Source organism: Neopsephotus bourkii, unplaced genomic scaffold, assembly GCF_033783945.1.
Source record: "Neopsephotus bourkii isolate Nb327-2 ecotype Australia unplaced genomic scaffold, CSIRO-AGI_Nbou_v1 NB_309, whole genome shotgun sequence".
Classification (NCBI taxonomy): domain Eukaryota; kingdom Metazoa; phylum Chordata; class Aves; order Psittaciformes; family Psittacidae; genus Neopsephotus; species Neopsephotus bourkii.
In genome coordinates, this window is record NW_026900817.1 from 515,668 (window position 1) to 532,604 (window position 16,937).

General features: G+C 60.5%; 1 protein-coding gene across 1 annotated transcript; it reads left to right on the forward strand.

Moving 5' to 3' along the window:
• Positions 1–263: 263 nt before the first annotated feature.
• LOC133208945 (keratin, type II cytoskeletal 8-like) lies at positions 264–8,911 on the forward strand. The gene is made up of 9 exons (XM_061347219.1): positions 264–549; positions 2,081–2,295; positions 2,742–2,802; positions 3,283–3,378; positions 3,455–3,619; positions 5,261–5,386; positions 6,361–6,581; positions 8,493–8,548; positions 8,702–8,911. The coding sequence occupies exons 1-9, from the start codon at positions 286–288 to the stop codon at positions 8,884–8,886; spliced, it is 1,389 nt and encodes a 462-aa protein (XP_061203203.1). The 5' UTR covers positions 264–285; the 3' UTR covers positions 8,887–8,911.
• Positions 8,912–16,937: the final 8,026 nt, after the last annotated feature.

A 16,937-nucleotide genomic window follows, 5' to 3' on the forward strand; every position in this document is an offset into this window, starting at 1 on the left:
TCCCATCTTCCAACCTCCTTCCAGCTTCTTTTCCTGTATCCCGACCTCATTCCAACCTCCGCGTAGCCCCTTTCCCATCTTCCACACTCTTTTCCTGTATCCCAAGCTCCTTTCCCATCTCCCCCCCAGGCTCTTTGCCTGCTCCCAAGCCCATTCCCAGCCCATTCCCAGCCCGTTCCCAGCCCGTTCCCAGCCCGTTCCCACCCCGTTCCCAGCCCGTTCCCAGCCCGTTCCCAGCCCGTTCCCAGCCCGTTCGCCGCCCGTTCCCCATCCCCACCTCTCCCCATGTCCGTCTCCATCCCCCGGAAGCCGCTGCGGAGCAGCTCGGCCGCCCCGGGCCGCTCCTTCACCTCCCGCTCCTGCTCGGGGCTGCTCCTGCGCTCCGGGGCCGCCCCGGGCTCCGGGGGCGGCATCGCCTCGGTCACGGTGAACCGGAGCCTCCTGCGGCCGCTGGAGCTGGGGCTGGAGCCGGGGCTGCCGGAGCTGCGGCGCCAGGAGCAGGAGCAGATCAAGGACCTCAACAACAAGTTCGCCTCCTTCATTGACAAGGTGGGGATGGGGTGGAACGGGATGGGGTGGGGTGGGATGGATGGGATGGGATGGGATTGGGTGGGATGGGTTGGGATGGATGTGATGGGATGAGGTGGGATGGGATGGACGGGATGGGATGGGAGGGACAGGGATGGGATGGGATGGGATGGGATGGGATGGATGGGATGGGATGGGATGGATGGGATGGGATGGATGGGATGGAATGGGATGGGATGGGATGGATGGGATGGGATGGATGGGATGGGGTGGATGGGATGGGATGGGATGGGATGGGATGGGATGGATGGGATGGGATGGGATGGGATGGGATGGATGGGATGGGATGGGGTGGATAGGATGGATGGAGGTGATGGATGGGATAGGATGGATGGATGGATGGATGGATGGGATGGGTGGATGGATGGGGTGGGGGATGGATGGATGGATGGATGGGGATGGGGTGGATAGGATGGGATGGGAGGCGATGGGATGGGAAGGGATGGGATGGATGGGATGGGATGAGATGCGATGGGGCAGGATTGGATGGGATGGGATGGATGAGATGGGATGGGACCACCACCCCGCCCCCTGGGGACATCGGGGGGGGGGTCCTGAGCCCATCGGGGACCTCTGGAGCCCTTTAAATCCATCCTGAGCCCCTTGGGGACATTGGGAACCCCTTGGGGACCACCTGAGCCCTTTAGATCCATCCTGATCCCATTGGGGACATTGGCACCCTCTTGGGGACCTCTTGAACCCCACAAGGATCTGCAGTCGTCCCCCCCCAGCACCATCTATGGGGGCACCCCCATCCCCTCCCACTGCTGGGGATGTGGTCCTGCCCCCCCCACCACCCCCGGGGTGCAGTGGGGACCCCCCGATGGGAGGGGTGCAGGATCCCCTGGGGGCCCCCTCAGGCTGCACCCAGCACCCCAGGACTGCTCCCAGAACCCCCTGGATGGCGCCCAGGACCCCAAAGTTGCCCCCAGGACCCCAGATTCTGCCCCCGGCCCCTGGATTTCATCCAGGACCCCAGTTTTTGCTCCCAGGACCCCAAATTCCCCACCAATGACCCCCAGTTTCCCCCCATTGACCCCAATTCCCCCCCATTGACCCCAATTACCCCCAATGGCCCCAATTCCCCCCCATTGACCCCAATTCCCCCCTTTGGACCCCAATTCCCCCCATTGACCCCAGTTCCCCCTGGACCCCAATTCCCCCCATGACCCCAATTCATCCCCCCATTGACCCCTATCCCCCCCCATTGACCCCAATCCCCCCCCTTAGGACCCCAATTCCCCCCCAATGACCCCAATTCCCCCCATTGACCCCAATTCCCCCTTAGGACCCCAATTCCCCCCTTAGGACCTCAATTCTCCCCTTTAGGACCCCAATCCCCCCCCAATGACCCCAATTCCCCCTTAGGACCCCAATTCCCCCTTGACCCCAATTCCCCCCTTGACCCCAATTCCCCCTTTAGGACCCAATCCCCCCCCAATGACCCCAATTCCCCCCCCATTGACCCCCATTGACCCCAATCCCCCCCCAGGTGCGGCTCCTGGAGCAGCAGAACGAGCTCCTTGGCACCAAGTGGGCGCTGCTGCAGGGGCGGGCGCAGGGACCCCGCGGCCCCGGCCCGGCCGCGCTGCTCCAGAGCTACAGCGAGGGGCTCCGGCGGCAGCTGCAGGGGCTCGGGGAGCAGCGGCGCCGCCTGGAGGAGGAGCTGGGAAGTGCCCGGGAGCTGCTGCGGGACTGCAAGGGGCGGTCAGAGCCTATGGGGGCTATGGGGGGGACATAGGGGACATGGGGACATAGGGACATAGGGGGGCTATGGGGGACAGGGGCGGTCAGTGCCCATGGGGGCTATGGGGGGGTTATGGGGGACAGGGGGACATAGGGACATAGGGGGCTATGGGGGACATAGGGGAGATATATACATCTCCATGTCCCCACATCTATATGTTCCCATATCCCCGTGTCCCATATCCCCATATATCCATATCCCCATCTCCCACATCCCATGTTCTCATATCCCCATGTCCCACATTCCCATATCCCATATCCCCACGGTCCCATGACCCCATATCCCACATTCCCATATCCCCATGTCCCCATATCCCCATGGTCCCCTGACCCCATATGTCATAACCAATATCCCCATATCCCACCTCCCCACATCCCCACCTCCAAGCCCTCTCCTCCTCCCCCAGGTATGAAGAGGAGATCAACCACCGCACCGAGAAGGAAAATGAGTTTGTGCTGCTCAAGAAGGTGGCGCTGGGGACAGGATCGGGGTGATGGGATGGGGGTGATGGGATGGGGGTGATGGGATGGGGGTGATGGGATGGGGGTGATGGGATGGGGATGATGGGATGGGGGTGATGGGATGGGGGTGATGGGATGGGGATGATGGGATGGGGGTGATGGGATGGGGGTGATGGGATGGGGATGATGGGATGGGGGTGATAGGATGGGGATGGGATGGGGGTGATGGGATGGGGATGATGGGATGGGGATGATGGGATGGAGGTGATGGGATGGGGATGATGGGGATGATGGGATGGGGATGATGGGATGGGGGTGATGGGATGGGGGTGATGGGATAGGGATGACAGGGATGGGGGTGATGGGATAGGGATGACAGGGATGGGGATGATGGGATGGGGCTGATGGGATGGTGGTGACAGATGGGGGTGATGGGATGGGGGTGATGGGGTGATGCTGACGGGATGGGGGTGCCCCCGGGCGCAGGACGTGGACGAAGCCTACATGAGCAAGGTGGAGCTGGAGGCGCGGCTGGAGAGCCTGACCGACGAGATCAACTTCCTGCGGCAGCTCTATGAGGAGGTGGGGGCGCACCGGGACCCCCTTGACCCCCATAACCCCCCCATGTCCCTGCCCCCCCCTAACCCGCCCCGTGCAGGAGCTGCGGGAGCTGCAGCGCCAGGCCCCGGGCACGGCCGTGGTGGTGTCCATGGACAACGGGCGCAGTCCGGACCTGGCCGCGGTCCTGGCCGCCGCGCGCGCCCACTACGAGGACATCGCCGCCCGCGGCCGCGCCGAGGCCGAGGCCCGGTGCCAGGGCAAGGTGAGAGCGGGGGGGGGGGATGGGGGTGATGGGAGGGGATGGGGGGGATGGGGGTGATGGGGGCCAAGGCTCCGTGAGCCCCTGGGTGAGTGATCCCATGGTGCCGTGATCCCATGGTCCCATGCTCCCATGATCCTGTGATCCCATGGTCCCATAATCCCATGGTTCCATGATTCCATGGTCCCATAACTCCATGCTCCCATGATCCTGTGATCCCATGGTCCCATCCTCCCATGATCCCATGGTTCCATGATCCCATGATCCCATAACTCCATGCTCCCATGATCCTGTGATCCCATGGTCCCATAATCCCATGGTTCCATGATTCCATGGTCCCATGATCCCATGATCCCATGGTTCCATGATCCCATGATGCCATAACTCCATGCTCCCATGATCCTGTGATCCCATGGTCCCATAATCCCATGGTTCCATGATTCCATGGTCCCATGATCCCATAATCCTATGTTTCCATGATCCCATGATGCCATATCTCCATGCTCCCATGATCCTGTGATCCCATGGTCCCATACCCCCATGCTCCCATGATTCCATGGTTCCTGACTCCATGGTTCCATGATGTCCTGGTCCCATGATCCCATAACTCCATGACTTCACGATCCCCTGCTCTCATGATCCCGTAACTCCATGATCCTATAGCAACTCCAGGCCTCCACAGTCCCATGCTCCTGTGTATCCCATGCTCCCATGAGCCCATAACCCCATGCTCCCATAACCTCATGATCCCATAGCTCCATGCTCCCATCACAACTCCATGCCTCCATGATCCCCTGCTCCCATAACCCCATGATCCCATACCCCCATGCTATACAACCCCATGCTATATAACCCCATGATCCCATGCTATACAACCCCATGCTATACAACCCCATACCCCCATGCTATACAACCCCATGCTATACAATCCTATTCTATACAACCCCATACCCCCATGATATACAATCCCATGCTATACAATCCCATGCTATACAACCCCATGCTATATAACCCCATGCTATACAACCCCATGTTCCCATGCTATACAATCCCATGCTATACAATCCCATGATCCCATGCTATACAATCCCATGCTATATAACCCCATGCTATATAACCCCATACCCCCATGCTATACAATCCCATGATCCCATGCTATACAACCCCATGCTATACAACCCCATACCCCCATGCTATACAACCCCATGCTATGCAACCCCATGCTATACAACCCCATGCTATACAATCCCATGATCCCAGCTATAAACCCCATGCTATACAACCCCATACCCCCATGCTATACAACCCCATGCCACCCATGCACAACCCCATGCTATATAACCCCATACCGCCATGCTATACAACCCCATGCTATACAACCCCACACCCCCATGCTATACAATCCCATACCCCCATGATACACAACCCCATGATCCCATGCTGTATAACCCCATGCTGTACAACCCCATGCTATATAACCCCATACCCCCATGCTATACAACCCCATGCTATACAACCCCATGCTATACAACCCCATGCTATACAATCCCATGCTATACAACCCCATACCCCCATGCTATACCACCCCATGCTGTACAACCCCATGATCCCCCGCTGCCCCATCCCTCCTGTCCCCCCCTGCAGTACGAGGAGCTGCGGTCGGCGGCCGGGCAGCGCGGGGCCGATCTGCTCAGCACCCGCGGCCACATCCAGGAGCTGACCCGGCTCATCCAGCGCAGCCAGGCCGAGCTCGAGGCGCTGCGGGGCCAGGTCGGGGGGCAGCGGGGGCCCTGAGCTCGGCTGAGGGCAATGGGGTGCTGGGGGGCAATGGGGGTACAGGGGGCAATGGGGATACAGGGGTACAGGGGATGCTGGGGGGCAATGGGGGTACAGGGGGCAAGGTGATGCTGGGGGCAATGGGGGTACAGGGGATGCTGATGGACATGGGGGATGCTGGGGGGATAGGGGGATGGGGTGGGATGCTGATGGACATGGGGGATGCTGGGGGCAGGGGGTACAGGGGATGTGGGTGGGGTGTGGGTGGGGTGGGATGCTGGGGACATGGGGATGCGGGGGATGGGATAAGGGGATACAGGGGTACTGGGGATGCTGATGGACATGGGGGATGCTGGGGGGATACGGGGGATACAGGGGTACCAGGGATGCTGATGAACATGGGGGATGCTGGGGGCAGTGGGGCTACAGGGGATGCTGGGGACATGGGGGATGCTGGGGGAATGGGGGATACAGGAGATACTGGGGGCTACATGGATAGTGGGGGAATGCAGGAAGGTATGGGAATACTGGGGGGTATGGAGATACTGGGGGGTATATGGATACTGGGGATATGGGGATACTGGGAGGGTATGTGGGATACTGGGGGTAATGGGATACTGGGGGATATGTGGGATACTGGGGGTCTATAGATACTGGGGAATACAGAGGACATGGGAGGTGTGGGGTGTGTGGGATACTGGGACATGGAGGAGCATAGGGGGCAAGGGTGTGCTGTGGGGCACGGGGGGTGTGGGATGCTGGGGCATGGGGATACTGGAGCAGGGGGATGCTGGGGCAGAGGGATGCTGGGGCATGGGGATACTGGAGCAGGGGGATGCTGGGGCCGGGGGCGATGGGACATGGGGCTGTGGGGCGCAGGGTGAGGTGGGGCAGGGGCTGTGGGGCGCAGGGTGATGTGGGGCAGGGGCTGTGGGGCGCAGGGGTCCCAACCGGTGCCGGTGTCGCAGAGATCCAGCCTGGACTCGGCCATCGCGGAGGCCGAGGAGTGCGGGGAGCTGGCGGTGAAGGACGCCAGGGCCAAGCTGGAGGAGCTGGAGGCAGCCCTGCACAAGGCCAAGCAGGACCTGGCCCGGCAGCTCCGGGAGTACCAGGAGCTCATGAACGTCAAACTGGCCCTGGACATCGAGATCGCGACCTACAGGAAGCTGCTGGAGGGAGAGGAGAGCAGGTGAGGCACCGGGGACCCAAATCCTGCATCCCATGGGCATCCTATGAGCATCCTGCATCCCGTGGGCATCCTATGAGCATCCTGCATCCCATGGGCATCCTATGAGCATCCCGTGTCCCATGGGCATCCTATGAGCATCCCGCATCCCATGGGCATCCTATGAGCATCCCGCGTCCCATGGGCATCCTATGAGCATCCCGTGTCCCATGGGCATCCTATGAGCATCCTGCATCCCATGGGCATCCTATGAGCATCCTGCATCCCATGGGCATCCTATGAGCATCCTGCGTCCCATGGGCATCCTATGAGCATCCTGTGTCCCATGGGCATCCTATGAGCATCCTGCATCCCATGGGCATCCTATGAGCATCCTGCATCCCATGGGCATCCTATGAGCATCCTGCATCCCATGGGCATCCTATGAGCATCCCGTGTCCCATGGGCATCCTATGAGCATCCCGTGTCCCATGGGCATCCTATGAGCATCCCGCATCCCATGGGCATCCTATGAGCATCCCGTGTCCCATGGGCATCCTATGAGCATCCCGCATCCCATGGGCATCCTATGAGCATCCCGCGTCCCATGGGCACCCTATGAGCATCCCGCGTCCCATGGGCATCCTACGAGCATCCTGCATCCCATGGGCATCCTATGAGCATCCTGCATCCCATGGGCATCCTATGAGCATCCTGTGTCCCATGGGCATCCTATGAGCATCCTGCATCCCATGGGCATCCTATGAGCATCCTGTGTCCCATGGGCATCCTATGAGCATCCTGCATCCCATGGGCATCCTATGAGCGTCCCGTGTCCCATGGGCATCCTACGAGCATCCTGTGTCCCATGGCCATCCTATGGGCATCCTGTGTCCCATGGGCATCCCCGTCCCATGGGCATCCTACGAGCATCACATCCCATGGGCATCCCATGTGCATCTCATGTACCAGGGGCATCCCCCACCACACACCCTGCTTCCCACATCCCATGGGCATCCACATCCCACACCCTGCATCCTGTGGGTATCCCACATGTCATGGGCATCCCGCGTCCCATGGGCATCCCATGGGCATCCTACAAGTATCCTGCATCCCAAGGGCATCCTATGAGTATCCCGCATCCCACAGGCATCCCCTGCACATTTCATGTACCAGGGGCATCCCCCATCGCACACCCTGCATCCTGTGGGTATCCCACATGCCATGGGTATCCCTGTGTGCATCCCGTGTCCCATTGGCATTCACATCGTGTGGGCATCCCCCCTCCCACACCCTGCAGCCTGCATCTTACGGGCATCTCATGGGCAGCCTGTATCCTACATCCCATGAGCATCCTGTGGGCATCCCATTTCCCATTGGTATCCACATCCCATGGCCATCCCTCACCCCACATCTTGTATCCTATGGGCATCCCATGAGCGTCCCCCCTCCCATGGGCAGCCTGTAGCTTACATCCCATAGCCATCCTGTGGGCATCCCATGGGCATCCCATATCCCACATCCCACACTCTGCACTCCTCATCCCTTGGGTATCCCATGGGCATCCTTTGTTCCATGGGCATCCCACATCCCATGTGCATCCCATGTCCCATGGGCATCCCCAGTCCACATCCCACACCCTGCATCCTGTGGGCATCCCATGGGCACCCCATGAGCATCCCATGTCCATCACATGTAGGTGTCATATCCCCCATCACACAAGGGTGTTGTGTCCCCCCCCATTTATCCCATGTCCCCCCATGTGTCCCCCCCATATGTCCCATGTCCCCCCCCATTTATCCCATGTCCCCCCCATGTATCCCATGCCCCCCCTATGTATCCCATGTCTCCCCCCCTATGTATCCCATGTCCCCCCCATGTATCCCATGTTCCCCCCATTTATCCCATGCCCCCCCATCTGTTCCATGTCTGCAGGCTGGAGGTGGGGGTGCAGAACCTCAGCATCCACACCAAGCCCTCGGGATACTCAGGTAAGGTCCATGTCCCACTGCCCCCCCATAACCCGGTGCCCCCCCCCATATCCCACTCCCCCCCCATGTCCCTGTGCCCCCCCCATGTCCCCACTGCCCCCCCCATGTCCCCCCTGTCCCCCCCCTTTGCTCACGGGGTCCCTCTCCCCACAGGCAGCCTCGGAGGGGGCTTTGGGGGCTCCTCAGGGGGGGCCCCGAGCTTGCCGCTGGCGCTGCCCCCCCCCGAGCCCGCGGCGCCGGCCCCCCCGCCCCCCCGCGCCCGCGCCATCGTCATCAAGAAGATCGAGACCCGCGATGGGAAAACGGTGTCCGAGAGCTCGGACGTGCTCAGTGCATGAGGACCCCCCCATAGATCCCCCCATGGCACCCATGGACCCCCCATGGACCCCCCATGGACCCCCCCTAGACCCCCATGGACCCCCCCATGGACCCCCCATGGACCCCCCCCACCCCCCCCATGGACCCCCCATGGACCCTCATGGACCCCCCCATGGACCCCCCCCATGGACCCCCCATGGACCCCCCATGGACCCCCATGGACCCCCCCATAGACCCCCATGGACCCCCCCATGGACCCCCCATAGACCCCCCATGGACCCCCTCATGGACCCCCATGGACCCCCCCATAGACCCATGGACCCCCATAGACCCCCCTCTGGACCCCCTCATGGATCCCCCCATGGACCCCCCCCATAGACCCCCATGGACCCCCATAGACCCCCCCATGGACCCCCCATGGACCCCTATGGACCCCCCACAGACCCCCATGGACCCCCCCATGGACCCCCCATGGACTCCCCCATGGACCCCCCCAATCCGTCCTGCTCCCCCTGGTGTCCCCATGGGAGCTGTGGGGTGGGAACTGGGGAGCCTTGAGTGCTGCAATAAAGCCTTGGAGATGAAGAGAGAGCTGGTTTGGTGCTGGGGTTCATCCGGGGTGCTGGGGTCCCTATTGGGGTGCTGGGGTCCATCCATGGTGCTGGGGTCCCTATTGGGGTGCTGGGGTCTATCTGGGGTGCTGGGGTCCCTATTGGGGTGCTGGTGTCCATCCATGGTGCTTGGGTTCCTATTAGGGTGCTGAGGTCCATCCATATTGCTGGGGTCCCTATTGGGGTGTGAGGATGCATCCAGGGGTAGCTGGGTCTCTCCTGGGGTGCCAGGACCCATCCTGAGGATCCATCCTAGGGTGCCAGGAGCCCCCTTGGGGACCCAGGTCCACCTTGGGTGCTCAGACCCACCCCAGGGTGCCAGGGATCATCTTGGGATGCCAGGCTCCATCAGGAGGTACCAGGCCCCATCCTGATGACCCACATGCCAGGATTCCCACCTCGCTGCCGGGACCCATCCTGGAATGCTGGGATCTAAATTGAGGTGCCAGGACCCATCCTGGATCCATCCTGGATCCACCCATCCATTGGCCATCCATTCATCCATTCATTCATCAACCAACCATCCATCCATCCATCCATCATCCATCCATCCATCCATCCATCCATCCATCCATCCATCATCCATTCATTATCCATCCATCCATCCATCCATCATCCATCCATCCATCCATCATCCATCCATCATCCATCCATCCTCCATCCACCCATCCATCCATCCATCATCCATCCATCCATCATCCATCCATCATCCATCCATCCATCCATCTCCATCCATCCATCATCCATCATCATCCATCATCCATCCATCATCATCCATCCATCCATCATCCATCCATCCATCCATCCATCATCCATCCATCATCCATCCATCCATCCATCCATTCACCCATTCACCCATCATCCATTCAGCCCTCCCAAACCCCCAAATCTCCCAACCCCATCCCATGGGAGCAGGATCCAGCCTCTGATGATGGTCACACATAACCCAGTGGCAAAGTCCCTGTTGGCTTTATCCCTCTTCCCAAATGGGATCCCATTCATGCAGCCCCCAAGGGGAACACCCCAGGGCCCCCCCATAAACCTTCCTCAACAGAAATTCCTCCTTGTCCCCACCAAGGGGGTGGAAAATCCCACTGAACACCCCCTCCATACAGCATTCCCAAGGCTGGATCCCAATGGAGGGGCTGGGACCCCCAAACTGCGTGGCTTCATCCCTCTGGATTAGAGGGTATGAAGGGGGCTCCCCTCCCTTTGGGGTGAGTTGGGGTCTCTGTGGCCCCACTTTTGACACACAGCCCCATGGACGGGGGGCTCCCGCGGCATTCCCGGAACATGGAAGTAAAAGGTTCCCACAGTTTTCCTCGCTGGGCTCAACCCTCGTACGAGACACCAGAGAATCTCCCGGGGCTGAGCCTCGGGCTCTGGGTGGAGGAGGGATGGGTGGGAAGGCAGTCTGCATCCCGAAGGGAGTCTGGGCCTGGGGGGATACTGCTGGGTTCGTCCCATAGACACACTATAGACACGTCACAGGCATCCCATAGACACCCATACACACCCCATAGACATTCCACAGGCACCTCATAGACACCGAATGGACATCACACAGACATCACATAGACACCTCATAGACATCCCATAGACACCTCATAGACATCCCACAGGCACCTCATAGACAGCCCATAGACATCCCATAGACACCCCATAGACATCCCGCAGGCACCTCATAGACACCCCATAGACATCACACAGACATCACATAGACACCCCATAGACATCCCATAGACACTCCACAGGGACGGGGGATGGATGGATGGATGGATGGATGATGGATGGATGGATGATGGATGATGGATGATGGATGATGGATGAATGATGGATGATGGATGGATGATGAATGGTGGATGGAGGATGGATGATGGATGGATGAATGATGGATGATTGATGGATGATGGATGGATGATGGATGATGGATGGATGATGGATGATGGATGATGGATGGATGGATGGATGATGGATGGGTGATGGATGGATGGATGATGGATGGATGATGGATGATGGATGGATGGATGATAGATGATGGATGGATGAATGATGGATGATGGATGGATGATGGATGAATGATGGATGATTGATGGATGATTGATGGATGATGGATGATGGATGATGGATGATGGATGATGGATGATGGATGATGGATGATGGACACCCCCCGCTCTCCCCATACCGATGTGTTTTGTTTCCTGCCTTTCCCCCTTCGGTTCCAGCAGCTCCAGCACTTCCCGACCCCGCTTCCCGTCTCCATTCCCGGTCCGGGGGCTCCCTCTGCCGTCCGCTGCCATTACCGCCCATTAACGCGCTCCAAGACGAGGGTCCCACTCCCTGCCCCCATTCCCAGCCTTGCACCCCCTTTTCTCCCCCCCTCCCCATTTCCAAGCCCCCCCCTCCTTCCCGGGGTTCAGTTTTGGGGGGTCCCTTTGCCACCCCTCGGGTTTTGGGGCTCTTGGGTCGCTTGGGGGCAGCAGAGGAGCGGGAATGGGAGCAGCGATTGGGGGGGGGGGGGTGTTTGGATATTGGGGTTCCCGCCCTCCCCAGTGGGAAACTGAGGCACGGGGGGTGCTGGGAGGGGTCTGAGCCCCCAATGAGGTAGAATGGGGGGAGTTGGGAGCATTGGGGGGGGCGGAACACGGGGGAGGGTTCGGGAGGACTCGAGGGGTCCCCCTCCCTTTTAATGCATCCCCCCCACTGGGTGCTGTTCTAAGTACCCCAGAAGAGGGCACCCCAACCCTGCGCACCAATGGGTGCTGTTCTATGGGGGGGACACCCATGGGTTCGCTGTCGCCTTCCCCAAGGGACCGGGGGGGGGGAGCACGGGACCCCCCCCAAAGCGATGGGACCTGAAGCCCCATTTCATTCTCTGTGAGGCCCCCCCACATCCAGCACCACCCCCCCCAACTGCTCCCAGCAGCCCCCCAAGTTTCGGGGAACCCCAAAACCCGGGAGGTCGGGTAGGGGGTGTCCAGGACTCCTGCCCCCTAAGGGGTTGTTATGGGGCTCCCTGCCCCATAGGGGTTATTATGGGGGTCCCTGCCCATAGGGGGGTTGTTAAGTGGGTCCCTGATCCAAAAGGGGTTTTTATCGGGGTTCCTGCCCCATAGCGGGGTTGTTATGGGGGTCCCTGCTCCATAGCAGGGTGGTTAAGGTGGTCCCTGCCCCATAGGAGGTTGTTACGGGGGTCCCTGCCCCATAGCGGGGTTGTTACAGGGGTCCCTGCCCCATAGGGGTATTAAGGGGGTCCGTGCCCCATAGCGGGGTTGTTACGGGGGTCCCTGCCCCATAGCGGGGTTGTTACGGGGGTCCCTGCCCCATAGCGGGGTTGTTACGGGGGTCCCTGTCCCATAGCGGGGTTGTTATGGGGGTCTTTGCCCCATAGGGGTGTTAAGGGGGTCCCTGCCCCATAGCGGGGTTGGCCCCACCCCGGGCGGGTCCCGCAGGCCCGGACCTGCCCCGTCCAACGCCCGTCATTAGCGGCGGGGCCGGAGCCGCCCCAAGCGCAGCGCTCGGAGTTTCACATCACACCCAGCGCGGGGGGGGGGGGGCAAACCCAACCCCCACCGACCCCTCGACCCCCCGACCCCCAGCCCCCCCCGACCCTGCCCACAGTGAAGCATCCCCAAACCGAGGGCATCCGGATGCGGGGGTCCATGGGTCACCGGGAGCCCCCAAAGGGGGTGCTGGGGGTCCCCCCCCTGCTGGTGGGCCCCGGGTGGGTGACCCCCGTGGGGAGGGGTTGGGGGGGGTTCTATGGGGCTGGGGGGGTTGGTTCAGCTCCTGGAGCGTTGGTGCCCTATAGAGGGTGCTGTGCAGTTATGGAGCTGAGGGAGCATGGGGCGGAGGGAGAGAGGAGGGAGGGATGGATGGATGGATGATGGATGGATGGATGGATGGATGTTGGATGGATGTATGGATGGATGGATGATGGATGGATGGATGGATGAAGGGATGATGGATGGATGGATGATGGATGATGGATGGATGATGGATGAAGGGATGATGGATGGATGGATGGACGGATGGATGGATGTTGGATGGATGGATGGATGGATGTTGGATGGATGGATGGATGGGTGGATGGATGGATGATGCTTGGACAAAAAGACAAATACTGGCTGCTGCACTTTGAGTGAGCTTCTCACCCAACACCCCAAGTCCTCCTCCTCCATGTCACCCTGATCCCAATGGCTGGATGTCCCACGTCACCCACGATCCAAGGCTGGATGTCCCATGTCACCCATGATCCAGGTCTGGATGTCCTGTGTCACCATGGGACCCATGTCATGATCCAGGTCTGGATGTCCCGTGTCACCCATGATCCGGGTCTGGATGTCCCGTGTCACCCATGATCCGGGTCTGGATGTCCCATGTCACCCATGATCCAGGTCTGGATGTCCTGTGTCACCATGGGACCCATGTCATGATCTGAGTCTGGATGTCCCGTGTCACCCTGATCCCTGTTCCCGGGCTGCTCCCTCTGCCTCTCATTGGGCTGTGGCAGCCGTGGGAGCCGCCCGGCTCCTGCACCGCCCGCTTTGATCCCGCCGGGATCCTCCCCGTTCCCTCTGCTCCCCAGTTCCCAGCCCTGCAATTCCCTGCCCAGGAATTCCCAGCGCCTCCGTGCCCAGTTCTGGGCTTGGGCCCGGGCCCAGCCTGTCCCAGTGGTTCCCCTCCCATGGGCACAGGGAATGCTGGGGGCTATGGACATCCCGGGTCCGCATTCCCTCTTCCCACCCCTCTTTGTCCCATCCAAGAGCTCTCAGATTCCTTCCTCTCCTTCCTTGCCTGTGGGACCAGGAGCCCAGGGCCAGCCCATGGTGCCCATCACTGGCTTCTAGAAGCTTCCCAGGCTCTGGAATACTCCCGGTACAAACTGGGACTGCAAGCAAGGGGCTGCTTCCCTGTGACCCCAAGGGAGAGGTGCTGAGCACCATCAGCTCCCGGTAGGATAAATCCCAGTCTCCAGGCATGGCGGAAATGGTCACATCCTTCCATGGCCCATGGAATCTTGGACTGGGTTGAAGGGACCTTAAAGCTCATCTGTAGGGAGAAGAGATTCCCCTTGGGATGTGCGTGGGGAGCTCCATGTCCTGAGGGATGGAGCCTGAAAGCTGGGGGTGATCCAATGGGAGATGTCGCCAGCGTTCCCGAGCCGTGAGCTGCTCTCCAAGAGGAGGACGTTGGGAAAGACCTGACCCACGTCAGGAGAGAGGAGCTGCCGGGATTCCAGCTCTCCTCATGGGGGAGGCAGGAGGGAAGGTGGGTCTGGGTCATCCCATGGGATCTGCCTCCAATCCCCACCCCATGGCTATGGGAGGGAGGTTGTGTCCATGGTGCGCATCCCACTCCGGGATGCTCTTCCCAAGGCTTTGCTGTGGCTGTGGCATTCCATCCCAGCGCTCATGGGTGATGGTGGCCACCACGGGATCCCCAGGGATCATCCCTACCACCGGTGCTTTATCCCTGGTGCACCAAACGCCATGGCGAGTGCTGGAGCACCCGAGATGCTCAATCCCATGGGACAGGGTTTGGGAAGGAGATCCTGTGTCCCAGCGAGGTTTTCCCACTGCACACGGTGGGGCAGGACCCCATTGGGTACAGCAGAGCCCCACTGGGTGCAAAAGGGCTGCATTGGGTGCGGCAGGACCCCATTGGATGTGGAAAGACCCCTTTGGGTGAAGCAGGACCCCATTGGGTGTAGCAGGACCCCATTGGATGCAGCAGGACCCCATTGGATGCAGCAGGACCCCATTGGGTGCAGCAGTACCCTATTGGGTGAAACAGGGCCCCATTGGGTGCAGCAGGAACCCACTGGGTACAGCAGGACCCCATTGGGTGCAGCAGGACCCCATTGGGTGCAGCAGGACCCCATTGGGTGCAGCAGGACCCCATTGGATGCAGCAGGACCCCATTGGATGCAGCAGGACACCATTGGGTGCAGCAGGACCCCATTGGGTGTATCAGGACCTCACTGGGTGCAGCAGGACCCCACTGGATGCAGCAGGACCCCATTGGGTGTATCAGGACCTCACTGGGTGCAGCAGGACCCCATTGGGTGCAGCTGGACCCCATTGGGTGTATCAGGACCTCATTGGGTGTATCAGGACCTCACTGGGTGCAGCAGGACCCCATTGGATGCAGCAGGACCCCATTGGGTACAGCAGGACACCACTGGGTGCAGCAGGACCTCATTGGGTGCAGCAGGACCCCATTGGTTGCAGCAGGGCCCTTTGCCGGCCCCGCAGCTGATCCAGGGAGCCGGGATGGGTGCCAGGAGCCGATGGGAACTCCTGGGGCTCCAGCTCTGCTCCGACAGGTTCTGTCGGTTCTGAGCCGGTTGCGTAAGGCTGGGGCGATGCAGGCTCCGCCTCCCAGCCCAGATGGGATCCAGCTGCTTCCCCATCCCCACCATGGGCCAGGAATCCCCGAGCCTTTCCAGGTGGGAATTCCCTGCAATGGGAATGCTGCAGCCCAAGGGATGCCCCTGAGGTTCAGGAGGAGGAGGGAGGCATCAGACCCATACTTGTACATCTGCAGGAAGCAAACCTGGTGGGAATGGGGCTGGTTCCTCCAAGCTCTCCATGGAGCATCTCCAATAGGGATAACGATGGCAATGGTTGACGGCTGCTGCAGCCTCAGCTTCTGCTTTGGGGTTTCAAGGGTGGGAAAGGGGGGATGCTCCAGACACCTCCATCGCTAACATAGGAGTTAAAGGGAGCAATGGAGTTCTCGCCAAGTGGCTCCTCCAGTGCTGGGGAGGGAGCTTGTGGCTGGATCCCCTTCAGGGATGATCCCAGCCATGCTGGGAACGCTTCCAGGGACCAGGACCGGCCCTTGGGGCCATGGGGCTCAGCTCTTCAGGCTGGAGATGGCCTCTGGACCCTGCAGTGAAGGTCCCTGCGGACCCAGAGGGCTCTGCAGTGATTTAAAACCTTCTTTAAAGCCCTTTTTTAAGGGGCACAACCCTAATTTTAGAGCTCAGCCAAGAGCCAACGCTTCCCGGTTGTGCCCCAACCCAAGCAGCGCGATTGGGAAACCACCTTTTGGGTCGGGATTGGGTGAACCAAGGCCCTGCCATCGGCTCAGCCCGAAGGGACCTGCCGGAACAAGGGTCTCCTCCAGGCTGGGACGTGTCGAGGTGCTTGAGGTGCTTTGTCAGTGCTCAAGGAAGGAAGGTGATGGGTTGACAGCTTCGTTGTGGGAGCGTGGTTCGGAGGCTCCAACACCAACAAGAGCGTTGTTTTCTTAGCTCTCGAGGGAGTGTTTTGAGGCAGGTCACGGTGGTGGCAAAGGGAGGAGGGAACCCTTCCGAGCCCTAGAACAATGGCTGGAATTAGAGCCCAAGGACACGTTTCCACTCCCCTGACTCGCGGCCAACTCCCTCAGTGCATAAAAAGGGGGGATCGGGCGCTGCACCCGCAGAACTCGCCTCCGTTCGCCTCCCACCC